The sequence below is a fragment of the Typopeltis vanoorti genome, chromosome 25 (assembly GCF_054136105.1).
Source record: "Typopeltis vanoorti isolate ZY-2024b chromosome 25, IOZ_Tvanoo_1.0, whole genome shotgun sequence".
Taxonomy (NCBI): Eukaryota; Metazoa; Arthropoda; class Arachnida; order Uropygi; family Thelyphonidae; genus Typopeltis; species Typopeltis vanoorti.
Window position 1 is genome coordinate 49330520 of NC_143573.1, and position 13648 is coordinate 49344167.

General features: G+C 35.6%; 1 protein-coding gene across 1 annotated transcript in view; it reads left to right on the forward strand.

Annotated features, from left to right (window-relative positions):
* LOC150092731 (uncharacterized) overlaps positions 1–13648 on the forward strand; it is a 303164-nt gene that overhangs the window by 137839 nt on the left and 151677 nt on the right. Inside the window, exon 8 of the mRNA XM_090414579.1 lies at positions 3059–3216. Coding sequence (XP_090270705.1) covers positions 3059–3216 — 158 coding nt within the window. The remainder of the gene's footprint in view (positions 1–3058; positions 3217–13648) is intronic.

Here is a 13648-nt window from a genome sequence, read left to right on the forward strand (position 1 = left end):
CCAATGCATTTTTAAAGATTATCTCTGAGTACATGTTGAACAAGAGTGGTGAGAGCACACATCCCTGTCTAACTCCTCTTTTGATGTTAATATCATTAGTGGTAATGCTGTCTAATTGAATGGTAGCTGATTGAAAAAAAAAAAGCTTTCGACATGGTCAGATACACTAACTTAATAGAAGTCCTTCAAAAAATAGGGCTAGGCCAAAAAAAATCTGAAATTAAACAGAGAAGTTTACACTTACAATGGAGCCAGTGTTTGTTCTCATGTGGGATAGAATAATAATTAATGACTGCACCTCTCTTCATGTTTTTGATAGGGATACAGTAAATGTGCAGTGGTACTGAGAACAGATCATCAAACCCTATATGCAACTTTGTAGGGTGCAGTTGACCCAGATTTTCTTTTCATACATGACATTGCCATTGCCCATAGAGCTCAAGTGGAGTGGTGGAGGCAAGGCATGTTGTAAAACTGAAGATATCCCAATGACTGCTAGACTTAAATCTGATTGAACATGCGTGGGATATTGTAGGGTATTACATTGCATACCAACAACCACTGCCTTGGTTACTTGAGAGCTAAAGTCTACTGTGCTGTGTTATCACAGAATTTTACACACATCTTTATGTCAAGCACTGCTTGACATCATTAGGGCTTGGGAAATTGTGAAGGAATATTTGTTAGCAGCAATGGTAAAGAAGAGGACACAATTTGGATGACAAACAATATTAAACAGGAACTGCATGCGAAAAAGAGGCTATGGAAGACTGGGATATCATTAGTGCTTGGGAAATTGTGAAGGAATATTTGTTAGCAGCAGTGGTAAGCTGTATTCCACGAGTGAAGAAGAGGACACAATTTGGAGTAAATTGGATGACAAACAATATTAAACAGGAACTGCATGCAAAAAAGAGCCTATGTAAGAGATATAAGGAGACAGGTAAAGAGAAGATGCATGAAGAATATAAGACACAAGCCAGGAGAGTGACTGTGTAACTGTTAAAGGGGATTATGCGCTTATATTAATATTATGTGATTATATTTTTGGGAATACTGTGGAGATTTCTGTGGTAATTCTTATACATTCCTGTGAGGTATCTTCTATACCTATTCAATGTTTTTTGCTCTCTCTCTCTCTCTCTCTTCATTTCATTGTTATTCTGTTGTATCCATCTCCTTTGTCCAACGAAGCAATCACCTTAGTGGGGTGTTGCTACAGACCAAGGAGCACAGAGGGTGGAGACCAGGAGATGTTGAGACAGTTAAGCATGACAAGTACAAGAAGAATGATTGTTATGGGAGATTTTAACTACAGCAGTATATATTGGGGAGAGGAAGATGCATGAAGCAATAAGGGAATGGAATTTCTAGAATTCTTCAGTGATAAATGTATTAGGCAACATGTAACAGAGGGAACAAGAGGTTCAAGAGTTTTAGATTTGTTTATAGCATAAGAAGAGTTGATAATAACTGAGTTGACATCTCTCCCACCAGTTGGAGAGAGTCACCATATGGTTTTGACTTGGAAAATGAATAGACATGCAGGAGTATTAAAGAGACAGGAATGTATGTGGAATTATAAAGCAGGTGATTATAATAGTCTTAGACATCAACTTGGAGAAGTTTCATGGAGGGAGGAATTGGAAGGCCGGGATATCATTAGTGCGTGGGAAATTGTGAAGGAATATTTGTTAGCAGCAATGGTAAGCTGTATTCCACCAGTGAAGAAGAGGACACAATTTGGAGTAAAGTGGATGACAAACAATATTAAACAGGACCTGCATGCAAAAAAAGAGGCTATGGAAGAGATATAAGGAGACAAGTGAAGAGACGATGCATGAAGAATATAAGACAGAAGCCAGAAGGGTAATAGTAATAGGTGCAGATGTGGTAGCCCTGCAAGAGGATTTGAATAAGCTAGATAGATGGGCAAATGAATGGGGATGTCAGTTTATTGCAGCAAAATGTAAGGTCTTGAAGTTGGGACACATGGCTGGTATGCTGCATAGTCTATGAGAGGAGTTAAACTGGAGGAAGTAGGGGAGACAAGAGATCTGGGTTTGAATTGATCGAAACCTGAAATTTTGTGGACATATTGCAAAGGTAGTGTGAAGGTAACATATAAAATTGCTGCAATAATGAGAAGGACACTGACATGCAGAGATAAAAGGGTTATCATTCCGTTGTATAAGTCTCTGATCAGACCACACTTGGACTATTGTTCTCAGATTTGGTCCCCAGGATTTAAAGGGGATAAATTAACTGTGGAAAGGATACAAAGATGGATGACAAAGATGGTTTCAGGACTGTACAAGCATAGTTATGAGGATCGGCTGAAGGAATGTGGACTGCAGAGTTTGGTGGATAAAAGAAGGAGAGGTGATATGATTGAGACTTTTAAACTGTTGAGAGGTGGTTACAGGGTTGACACTGGGGAGTTCTTTCGCTTGGTTGAACAGCGGGAAGGCGTCATGACAAGGGACCATCCCTGGAAGTTATGAAAGGAAACTGTGAGCAAGAGGGTGAGGAGTGATTTCTTTGCAATAAGGGTGGTTGAGCCATGGTATGCATTGCTTGATAGAGTGGTGAAAGAGAACGCTCAAGGCATTGAAGGAGTGGTATGATAGACTTCGTGTTTGTTTCCTAGGAGGGACCTCCCTCGATGAGTCTTGATAGACTTGTGTTTCTTAGAAAGGACCTCCCACGATGAGTCTTTTGACTCCATGGAGGCCTGAATAATAATAATAATAATAACATGCTGTCTGCACATCTGCATGCTCCTATTTCATCTAAAATTAGCAATGATGAACAACGACAGTTAACAGTTGGTATAATATAGAAAAAATTGAAAAATGCAATCAGTGATCACTGCTATGTCAACCTGTGACCTACATGCACACATACCATATAAATAGTTTATTTAGTTTGTTATCCATATCTCTAATTAGCTATAGATAAATTGTTTTGATATTAACTTTTACTAATTATATTAAATTTTAAAAACTTTTTAGCTGCTTGCATTGAGAATATTTGTTTTTCATCTTTCTTATAATAGCAATGGAGAGAAGATTGCTTCAGTTCCTGACCAGGCATCAGATATTACAAAGAAAGCGACATTGTCTTTGCTAAGAGCTGTTGTTGTTTTGACTCAGGCACTTGAGCCACTGCCAGATAATGCATATATGACTATGAAGTTACTCTATTATGATGAAAGTAAGTGCATTAACACTTTAATGATAATACTTCTTACATATTTAAACTTGCATATTGATATTTTTAGTGAAGACTATTTGCCTCAATCCAAATAAAATTTAACTTGAACTATTCATTTTTTATAATTAGTTGGTCGGTTATTTTTTTTTTACAGAATTCTGGATCTGTTCTAAAGTACAAAGATTTTTCATGACATGTGGCATTCAGTAAACAAAGTAATCACGAGTTTACACTGACATTGAAAAATTGAAACATTTTCCTTTATTGTTGACACATTAGTCTCCAAAAAGAACACTCTTAAATCTTTAATACTTGCATATTGATATTTTTGGTGCAGACCGCTTGTCTCTCATTGCAAATAAAATTTAACTTGATCTGTTCATTTTCTACAATTAGTTGGTCATTACTTTTTTTTTTTATAGTAAGTTTGGAAATGTATGCATAAATTGGTATCCTAGGTGGGTTAATGTCACAATTCTGACTTTGTTTCTAGATGACTACAAAGATTTACTCAGAAAAATTAAACACAGAAACTTAAACTTATGTGAAATAAGTTTATTAGCTGTAAAAGTTTCACTTATGTATCATAGGTATCCTCAGTACATTGAAAATGGAACACTATATAAAATTGCAATTAAAGAATCATTTTCAAAAAAAAGTGCCGCTATAGTGTTAATAGGACAAGAAATGGTCTGATAAAATTCCCAATTATTTAAAAAATAATAATATAATATAATACTCAGGAATTTGCATAAAATGATGTAATAATAATTTCCCTAAATGGTATAACTGATGGCCATCACATCTGTTTAAGTTAGGTCTGTGTAGAAAGGTCTCACAACTCTCTTTATATAAGTGCTTTATAAGGAATCTACTTCTATGTAAAAGTTTAGTTTTCTTCCAAAAATCTCTGTTTAGTCAAGATACCATGTTCTGCAAGGCCAGATGTTCTGAATACTGGATTTATGTTCATATTGATGGATGGCTGTAGATCTGCCAGACTGTCCAAAGTAATACAAACCACTAGAGCATGGGATCTAGTAGACCCCTTGAAGATTAAGTGGAGAAAGGAAGGTAAAATATTTTCTGACAAGATGAAAGGATACTGCAAATTTAAGAGGTTTTAGAATTGTAGTTATATGTTTAGAAATCCCTTTTATATAAGGAAGTGGAATCTGAATGATATCTTCAGGAGATCTAGAGACTGGTTGTTAAAAGCTGTTAAAAGCTTTCTTAATAAAAGAGTCATTAAAGCCATTTTTCATAAAAGCAGATTTGATAATTCAATTCTTGCTGTAAAAGGTCTTCAGTGGAACAAATATTTTGAGTTTCATGTAACAAGGTTTTAATAGTTTCAATCTTTTAACTAGGATGAATTAGCATGGATATAACAATCAGTATGAGTTTCTTTTCTAAAAACAGAAAATTGTAAATTACCATCTGGTTGATAAAGAATTAAAATATCTAAAAAATCTAGTTGATTGTTTTTTATTTCTTCTAAAGTGAACTGAATTCTCAGATGAATCATATTTATTTTTGAAGGAAATAGCTTTAAATTTGATGATGAATCTTTCCATATTTATTACACTGTATACCCAAGATAAAGAATGTAAATTGGATAGGAGTTAAATGGATGAATAATACCAATAAATGAGAGCTGCAAAAAAAAAAAAAAAAGATGTTGTGGAGGATATATAAGGTTAAAGGTGACCAGCTAACACATGAGCAGTACAAGGAAAGGTGACCAGCATGGTAAGGAAGGCAAAATCAGATTATGAAAAGATGTTAACTAAGCAGGTGAAAGAAAATTCCAAAGAGGTTGTTTCATTATGTGGCATGTAGGAGGAAGAATGATAACTTTAATGAGTGCAGATGGAAGAGAGGCTACAGAAGTAGTTAAAATTGTTGAGATAATGAGTAACAACTTTGCAAGGGTATTTCATCCAGGTGAAGATATTGTTATGGAGAGGTGACAGGGACTGAAGTGAGAAGAAAGGTTGATGAATTTGGAGGTCTTTGGATATTGCAGAATTGAATACAAATACAGCTGTGGAAAATTGGCTCATGTTTTAAGAGAATGTGCAGAACTGGCAATGCCATTGACTAGGCTGTTTAATTTAAATCTCAGCTCTGGCAAAGTCAGTCCCAAGGAGAGTGGAAGGAAGGCAAAATAATTTGTTTGCATAAAGAAGGTCTAAGTCTGTGGGTCAAAAAGAGAATTCAGAAATGGGCAGATAAGGATATGATTCTCTATTAGGGGCAGCACAGCTTTGTGAAGGGTCAGTCATGTCTTATTAATTTACTAACTTTTTATAATACTGACAGCTGAGTTGGATAAAGGAAATGGATGTTTGTGATTGTCTTTAGGTGGGAGATGAATTGCCTAGTGTGAGAACACCACCTTGCTTATTAGATGCCTGAAGTGGCTTGAAAAAGTTCCATGTTGTCTCTAGAACAGAGTTTCTGAGCTATGCAAAAATAAATAAAAAGAAATTTAAAAAAATATATAAAATTAATAAAAAATGGAAAAAAATTCTCAGCCCAGGCCACGGTACAAATGTACTATAGGTTTACTAATAAACTTTTGTGGGTGAGAAAAATAATAAAAATAAATAAATAAAATATCTGAAGGTTCTAAATGTAAATTACAAACTTTGTTTTAAAATCTAGGGTGTTCTTGCTGTGAGAAATTGATTTTACAGTAAATGAAGATAATAATGTAGATAAATATTTAGAAACTTTATATGTGGGACAGCCAATACAATCTACTACTAGTCTTAATGGAATACCTGGTTTATGAATTTTGGGAAGGCCATATAATCTAGGTGGTATGAAACATGAAATGTTCCTTTTTTCATGAAATCAAATGAAAAAAAAAATTTCATTTTTGAAAAGTGAAACATGAGCATGAAAAATATTTATTTTTTTTCTTGGATTCTTCATCCCACCTGGAAATATTATCAATCAATTTATTGACTTTATGAAATTGGCTAGAAGTCAGATCAGATGAGAAGAGATGATAAGTAGAGAAATCGCATAACATTGAGTAAATCTTTCTAAAATATTTTTTCTTATCTTGTGTGACTACTGCTTTGCTTTTATCTATCCGAGTAATGATAAAATAATTATTCTCTTTTAGAGAATTAAGTGCTTTGATTTCTGATGGAGTTAGGTTAGAAGATGTTTTTACGAGCTCAGTTTTGCTTTTAAAAGAAACATGGCTGATTGAAAATGAACTTTGATAGCAGTCTCAACAGGAAATGAATGTAAGCCTCTGTCTATAAGATGGAAAAAGGTATTCAGGACCTTTGGCTAAAACTGAGATCTTTTCCTGACTAAGAGGATGTCCTGATAAATTTAATTTTAACTTCTCCTTATTGTCTATAATATTACTAGAATTATTGATAGAGCGGTTGACTAGTAAATTAAATTTCTGTGTAAGAGAGTTCAAATTAGAGTTGAAAACTCTCTTATAGGAATCCAAAGCACTATAGTGGCACTTTTTGAAAATATTTCCTTACTGTAATTTTACATTGTGTTCTGTTTTCAATGAACTGAGGATGACTATGATGCATAGGCAAAATTTTCACAACTAATAAACTTATTTCGTGTAACCTTTCTTTTAGGCTTGCACGGTGATCCGAATGCATTTTTGGAAATTATGGAGACAACTACCGTGTTTGAATAAAAACTTTAGTTTACTATTACTAAAATTTTACAATTCGACGTTTCGACCTTTATGTTAAGGTCATCTTCTGGAGCGTACAAATATACACAGGAAACAAGCTATACTACAATCATACTGGTTCGTTAAAGACACTGACTAACCGCTACCACAATTGTTGGCCTGACCTCTGGTGAAAAAAAAAAAAAAAAAAAAAAAAAAAATTATACATCAAAGCTAAAGTCCTATTATTTGTGTTGTCTACTATATACATATATTAACATTATATTAACATCATTCCAGCCAGTTGGAGTGGAATGGTTTCTAATAATAGCAGATTGGCTAGAGTCCTGACTTGTGTTGAATCTTTCAAATTAGGTTGGCTGAATGTGTGCCATCCAGATCCTTGGAATTTTCATACCATCTTTATTGTTGATATTTGGGTGGTTTATCAGGATTTCGCAGGATTCTTTAAATTTTCTTTCGTACCATGTTTTTGTACGGTGTAGGGAGCAGGTGCTTTTCCAGTTGATTTGGTGTAAGGTGTTGAGTGCGTGGTCTGAGAGGCCTGCTTCACCATAATGGTTATATTTAATGTGTCTAATGTGTTCTTTTTTGCGTATAGGGATTGTTTGGATCTGGTAAGCTAAAGATTCGTATTTCTCTTCTGATCAATCGGCTGGCCTTTTTAAAGAGATGCAGAGACAATAACCTCATTCCGATCTGCATCAGGCTAAAAAAGAAATTTACGTCCGCTAAGGCACTTCGTATCTATGACCGCACAGAAAAAGCAATGCTTAGGGAACAGATCCAAACAGCCCGCCGAAACCTAGCTACAACACAAAATCTAGTTTCTGAATTACAATTAGAACTATCGAACTATGTTAACCAAGACATTCTACAAACACTTGAAAGAATTACTGACAATTCGGCCAAGCATACCCTGGAAAAGAACAAAGAAAAACTCGAGAGAAAATTCCACAGGTTGAAACAACGGCAAAATATGGCGGCCAATCAGAGGACTTCCTCCCCGAGAAACAACAATGAACAACAAACAAGGGAGACAAGGAGCGACCAACCACCGACAAACAAGAACCATGTGATCAACTTATCAAGCCACACCCTGAACAACGGCGAACTCACGCTGCTGAATAAAGGACTGAACTACGCAATAGCGCCTAAAAAGGTAAACAAATTAGATTTTATCTACCACATTGAAAGAGGCATCAGATCCCTACCTAACAACATAGCAGACAAAATACGACTAGAAACCAGTAATGTCCTAAATACCAAGAAAACCATACAGAATAACCTGACTAAAACAGAATTAGCAGCAATAAAATCGTTAAAAGCCAAACAAAACATAATAATAACGAAAGCTGATAAAGGCAGTGCCACTGTTGTCCTTGACAGGTCAACATACATACTGCAAATGAACCAACTAGTAGCCGATAACAACACATATAAAATGGTAAATTATAACCCAACAAAGAGGATAAAGGACAAAACAGAAAAACTATTAAAGTCCGTCACTTCTTGGCCACCAGACACAGTTAAAAAACTCAAACCCCACTACGCCCGCCCCCCCCAGAATATATGGGGTTCCGAAAATACACAAACAAAATGTGCCCCTTCGACCAATAGTGGAAGGAATAGACAGTCCCAATTACCACCTAGCCAAGAAATTAGCGGCAACACTCAAGGAGTTGGTAGGTCATTCCCCCTCCTACGTAAAAAACACACAACACTTTATAAACATAATCAAAAACATAACACTCGACAAAGACGACTTATTAGTCAGTTTTGACGTTTCTGCCCTTTTCACTAATGTCCCCATCAATGACACAATTCTCCTACTACAGAACAAATTTCCGCCCGACATTACGGCCCTCTTTGCCCACGTACTAAAGTCCGGTTACTTCGTGTGGCAAAACAAATTCTACCTACAAAAGGAAGGTACGGCCATGGGCTCACCATTATCCCCCCCAATCGTGAACTTCTACATGGAAACCTTTGAGCAAAGGGCTCTTGATTCCGCCACGCTTCGACCGACAATCTGGCTCAGATACGTTGACGACGTGTTCGCGATCTGGCCGCACGGTCGACAAACGCTAAACACATTCCTCAGCCACCTAAACAAACAACACGAACGCATACAATTTACCATCGAAATCGAAAACCAAAATTCGCTCCCGTTCCTAGACACACTAGTTACACGTCTTCCTTCAGGCAATCTATCCTTCACGGTCTACCGAAAACCGACACACACGGGCCAATACATACATGCGAATTCATATCACCACCCAGCACAAAAATATGGAGTCATAAACACCCTTAAAAACAGAGCCACAACTATTTGCTCTAACCAGCAGGCTCTGAAACAAGAACTAAAAATCATTAGTGACACATTCATAAACAATGGCTATAACAAAAATACTGTCAATAAAATACTCTATAAAACCACAACAAAAACGAATCTAGACTACAGTAAAACCATAGCCATCCCATACATTAAAGGGTTATCAGAAAAAATCAACAGAATCCTACAACATTATACCCTTAATGCCACCTTTAAACCACCCACTAAACTTAAAACCATATTCAGCTCCTCTAAGGACCCTCTCCTCCCATTAGCACATCCTGGAGTCTATTGCATCCGCTGCACCTGTAACTTACCGTACATTGGTGAAACAGGACGGACAATCCCTATACGCAAAAAAGAACACATTAGACACATTAAATATAACCATTATGGTGAAGCAGGCCTCTCAGACCACGCACTCAACACCTTACACCAAATCAACTGGAAAAGCACCTGCTCCCTGCACCGTACAAAAACATGGTACGAAAGAAAATTTAAAGAATCCTGCGAAATCCTGATAAACCACCCAAATATCAACAATAAAGATGGTATGAAAATTCCAAGGATCTGGATGGCACACATTCAGCCAACCTAATTTGAAAGATTCAACACAAGTCAGGACTCTAGCCAATCTGCTATTATTAGAAACCATTCCACTCCAACTGGCTGGAATGATGTTAATATAATGTTAATATATGTATATAGTAGACAACACAAATAATAGGACTTTAGCTTTGATGTATAATTTTTTTTTTTTTTTTTTTTTTTTTCACCAGAGGTCAGGCCAACAATTGTGGTAGCGGTTAGTCAGTGTCTTTAACGAACCAGTATGATTGTAGTATAGCTTGTTTCCTGTGTATATTTGTACGCTCCAGAAGATGACCTTAACATAAAGGTCGAAACGTCGAATTGTAAAATTTTAGTAATAGTAAACTAAAGTTTTTATTCAAACACGGTAGTTGTCTCCATAATTTCCAAAAATTATTTCGTGTAAGTTTAGTTTTCTGTGTTTAAATTTTCCAAACATTTAACTCATAACCAAATACCAAATAAAAAAAAAAAAAAAGGTCTGAGCAAAGCTCAATAGCAATAATGCTATGTTAACAGAAATTCACTACAGCAAACCTTCTGAGTATAACAGACTATTACTTTGGTTCCTGTGAATTTATTGTAGTGAGAGTTGACTGTATTATTATTATTATTACATGTATTATCAAACAGTACAGTTGCAGTACCAAGTTAAAATAACAGTACAGGCATAATTGGTAAACACACTCATACCTGCTATATACAAGTACACTGGTTAATTTGAAGCTCAATAAATAGAAGAAAAAAACATGATCTTTGAATTACACAGATTCGAAACTGCATGAATGTATCCATAAAATTTGCTCAAACTTCAGTCCTCTCCTTTCCTCTTCCAATAAAGTTGGGAGGACTGACTAAAAAAAAATCCCAAAACTGATCTTTATGAAAAAAAAAAAGTTATATGACTGATTCAAGATTCTCCTTTCTCTGACCTATGAAAAGCCACCAGAAGAATCCCCCCCCCCCAAAAAAAACCCTCCAAAAGTGACATCATTTAAGGACTGCTTAGTTAATTTTAATGTACTCTAATTATATTTCATAATAAACCATGCACAAGTACGAGGGTGGTCTGAAAAGTTCTCGGCCTCGGCCATATATGGCAACACTATTGGTAAGATTTTTTTTTCTAAGTTGTACATCTGTCATAAGCATCCATGTGAAATTGCAAGTCATTCTATGAAGTGTTTGTTTTATATCAGCTGTCTGAAGCAAAAGTGTTGTCTGTATCCCTTGAAATGGATAAAATTGAGTATCGTGCGGTTATAAAATTCTTTGTAAAAGTTTACGGGCACACGTCTCCTTCGTTTTCAACAATTAAGAAATGGGCTGCTGAGTTTAAACATGGCTGTACCAGCCTTGAAGATGATCCACATGAAAGACATCCAAAAAATGTAACAACACCAGAAATCATTGATCAAGTGTACGATATGGTATTGGATGACCAACGAGTCAAAGTGTGTGAAATTGCTGAGACTATAGGCATTTCAAAAGAACGTGTAGGATATATTTTGCATGAACAGCAAATGAAAAAGCTTTGTGCAAGATGGGTACCGAGCTTGCTCACATGAAAATCTCTGAACAGTGCTGAGAGCCTTTTAACAAGAATAAAACTGATTTTTTGCATTGATTTATTACTATGGATGAGCCTTTGATTCACCATTACATTTGCAGTCAAAACAGTGGACAGAAACCGGATTGTTCAGTGCCAAAGAAGACAAAGTTGGTTCCATCACCAGGAAAGTTCATGGCATCAGTGTTTTGGAATGTTTATTAATTATCTTGAAAAGGGTAAACCAATAACCGGGGAATATTATTCCGATCTTTTAATCAGACTAGATGAAAAAATTCGTGAGAAAAGACCCCGTTTGCAGAAGAAAAAATCATCTTTCATCAGGACAATGCACCTGCCCACAAAGGTGTTTTGGCAATGGGAAAATTAAGGGATCTGCATTATGAATTGTTGGAATATCCACCCTATTCCTCAGATTTGGCTCCCTCTGACTTCTATCTCTTCCCAAAACTAAAACTCTTCTTCGCTGGTCAGCGTTTTTCTTTGAATCAAGAAGTGATTGCAGCTGCAGAGGGGTATTTTGCAGATCTTACTGAGACCTACTACAGGGATGGGATAATGGCACTGGAGCATCGCTCCAGTGCCATTATCCTATCCAAAAATAAAAATAATTCTGAAATTATAAATTTTTTCATCGTTAGGTCGAGAACCTTTCAGACCACCCTCATGTCAGTTTAGAGTAATCAAATTAGCATGCAACCCAAATGACTCATGCATGTGTTCTACTTATAGCCTTTGCATACTCTACTATTTTTACTTTCCTTCCACTTCAAGGGCCTTCCACTCGCTTAGAATGGAAGGAAAGAAGGCAGAATAGTTCTTAGTGTAGTGGAAAGTTCAAGATAGAGTTAGCAAATTATAGTCTCATTAGTAGCTTGGGAGTGGGTTGTCAAGGTATTCAAGAAGTTGATTAAAGGCCAAATTTGTATTTACTTTTTATATTAGAGCAATATTAGAGTTAGATGAAGAGAAAGGCTATGCAGTGATACTGCTAGACTTTGCAAAGGCATAGCATTTGATAGGATACTGCACTGATCGCTGTTACATGAATCAGAGCAAATGGGAAAGGGTATGAAGTTGACGACATAGATATGAGGGTGGCTGAGAAGTAGAATTCAGTAGAAGGCAATTAATCAGCAGTGTTCTGCAGGACTGTATACTTTTATTGTTGTTTAATTTGTACATTAATGGTATAGGAAATAATTTGAAAAGAAATATTCGTTTGTTTGCTGATGATGTAAAATTGGATAGAGTAACAGTAATCAGTGACTTTGCAGAATGATCTAAATTAGCATTTGCTGCTGGAAAGACTTTGCAGGCTGCAGACAAAATCTGTTGGCATTTTTTTTTTTTTTTTTTTTTTTTTTTTTTTTTTTTTTTTTTTTAAGAGTAAGGTAGTAAAATTACTCCCTCAGCATTGGAAATGGAGGTATGACAAAATACATGAAAATGTACTAGTACACAGTAAAATTTGAGGAAAATGGATATATCGCATCTGTTGAAAGATTACAATGGTCAATAGATATACCCTAGATGAGTCTTTGACTCCATGGGATCTTGGGTAATAATAATAATAAAAACAAAATATAAAAAAAAACCTGTCCTATTCAAAAGATAAACTTATGAAATTAATACATTCATTGCCATATTTAAGGCTGCAAAATATCTATTTTTTTTCCAGTTTTCTAACTTCGAATTCATTACCTGTATTACTCACACAGCCATCACCATTTGATATTTCCACTCTGTAAGTTCAATATAAAGTTTTAGACTTAGATAGGAAATAGTTTTTAAATAATTCATTTAAGAATATGTTTCATCTTTAAAAATCAGGATCATTAGCATGCTAATGATTAATCCATATTTGCATATAAGCTGTGAGTCCATCCATCCATCCGCCTTTCGATTTTTTGGAAATCATCAGATACTGTATGGTCACTCCTTCAGCTTTTCCTGTCAATACCCTTAAGGAGTCTTTAAGTTCTACCAATCATTTCTAGCACTCATCCATTTGTCCACCGTTCTTCTTCTTTCTATCTAACAAATTAACAATGAGAACAACAAAAACAACAGCAGCAGAATGGTGGTCTCATACCAGCAATGGAATTTATCTATCACCTAAAGACATTCACAAAACATCCATGTCCATAGTGCAATTTTAATCTACAGCCTGTTGGTTGGAGAGCAGATATAACCACACCAAAATCAGGCCAGCAAAATATTAAATGCATCTGCTAGGTGATTTTGA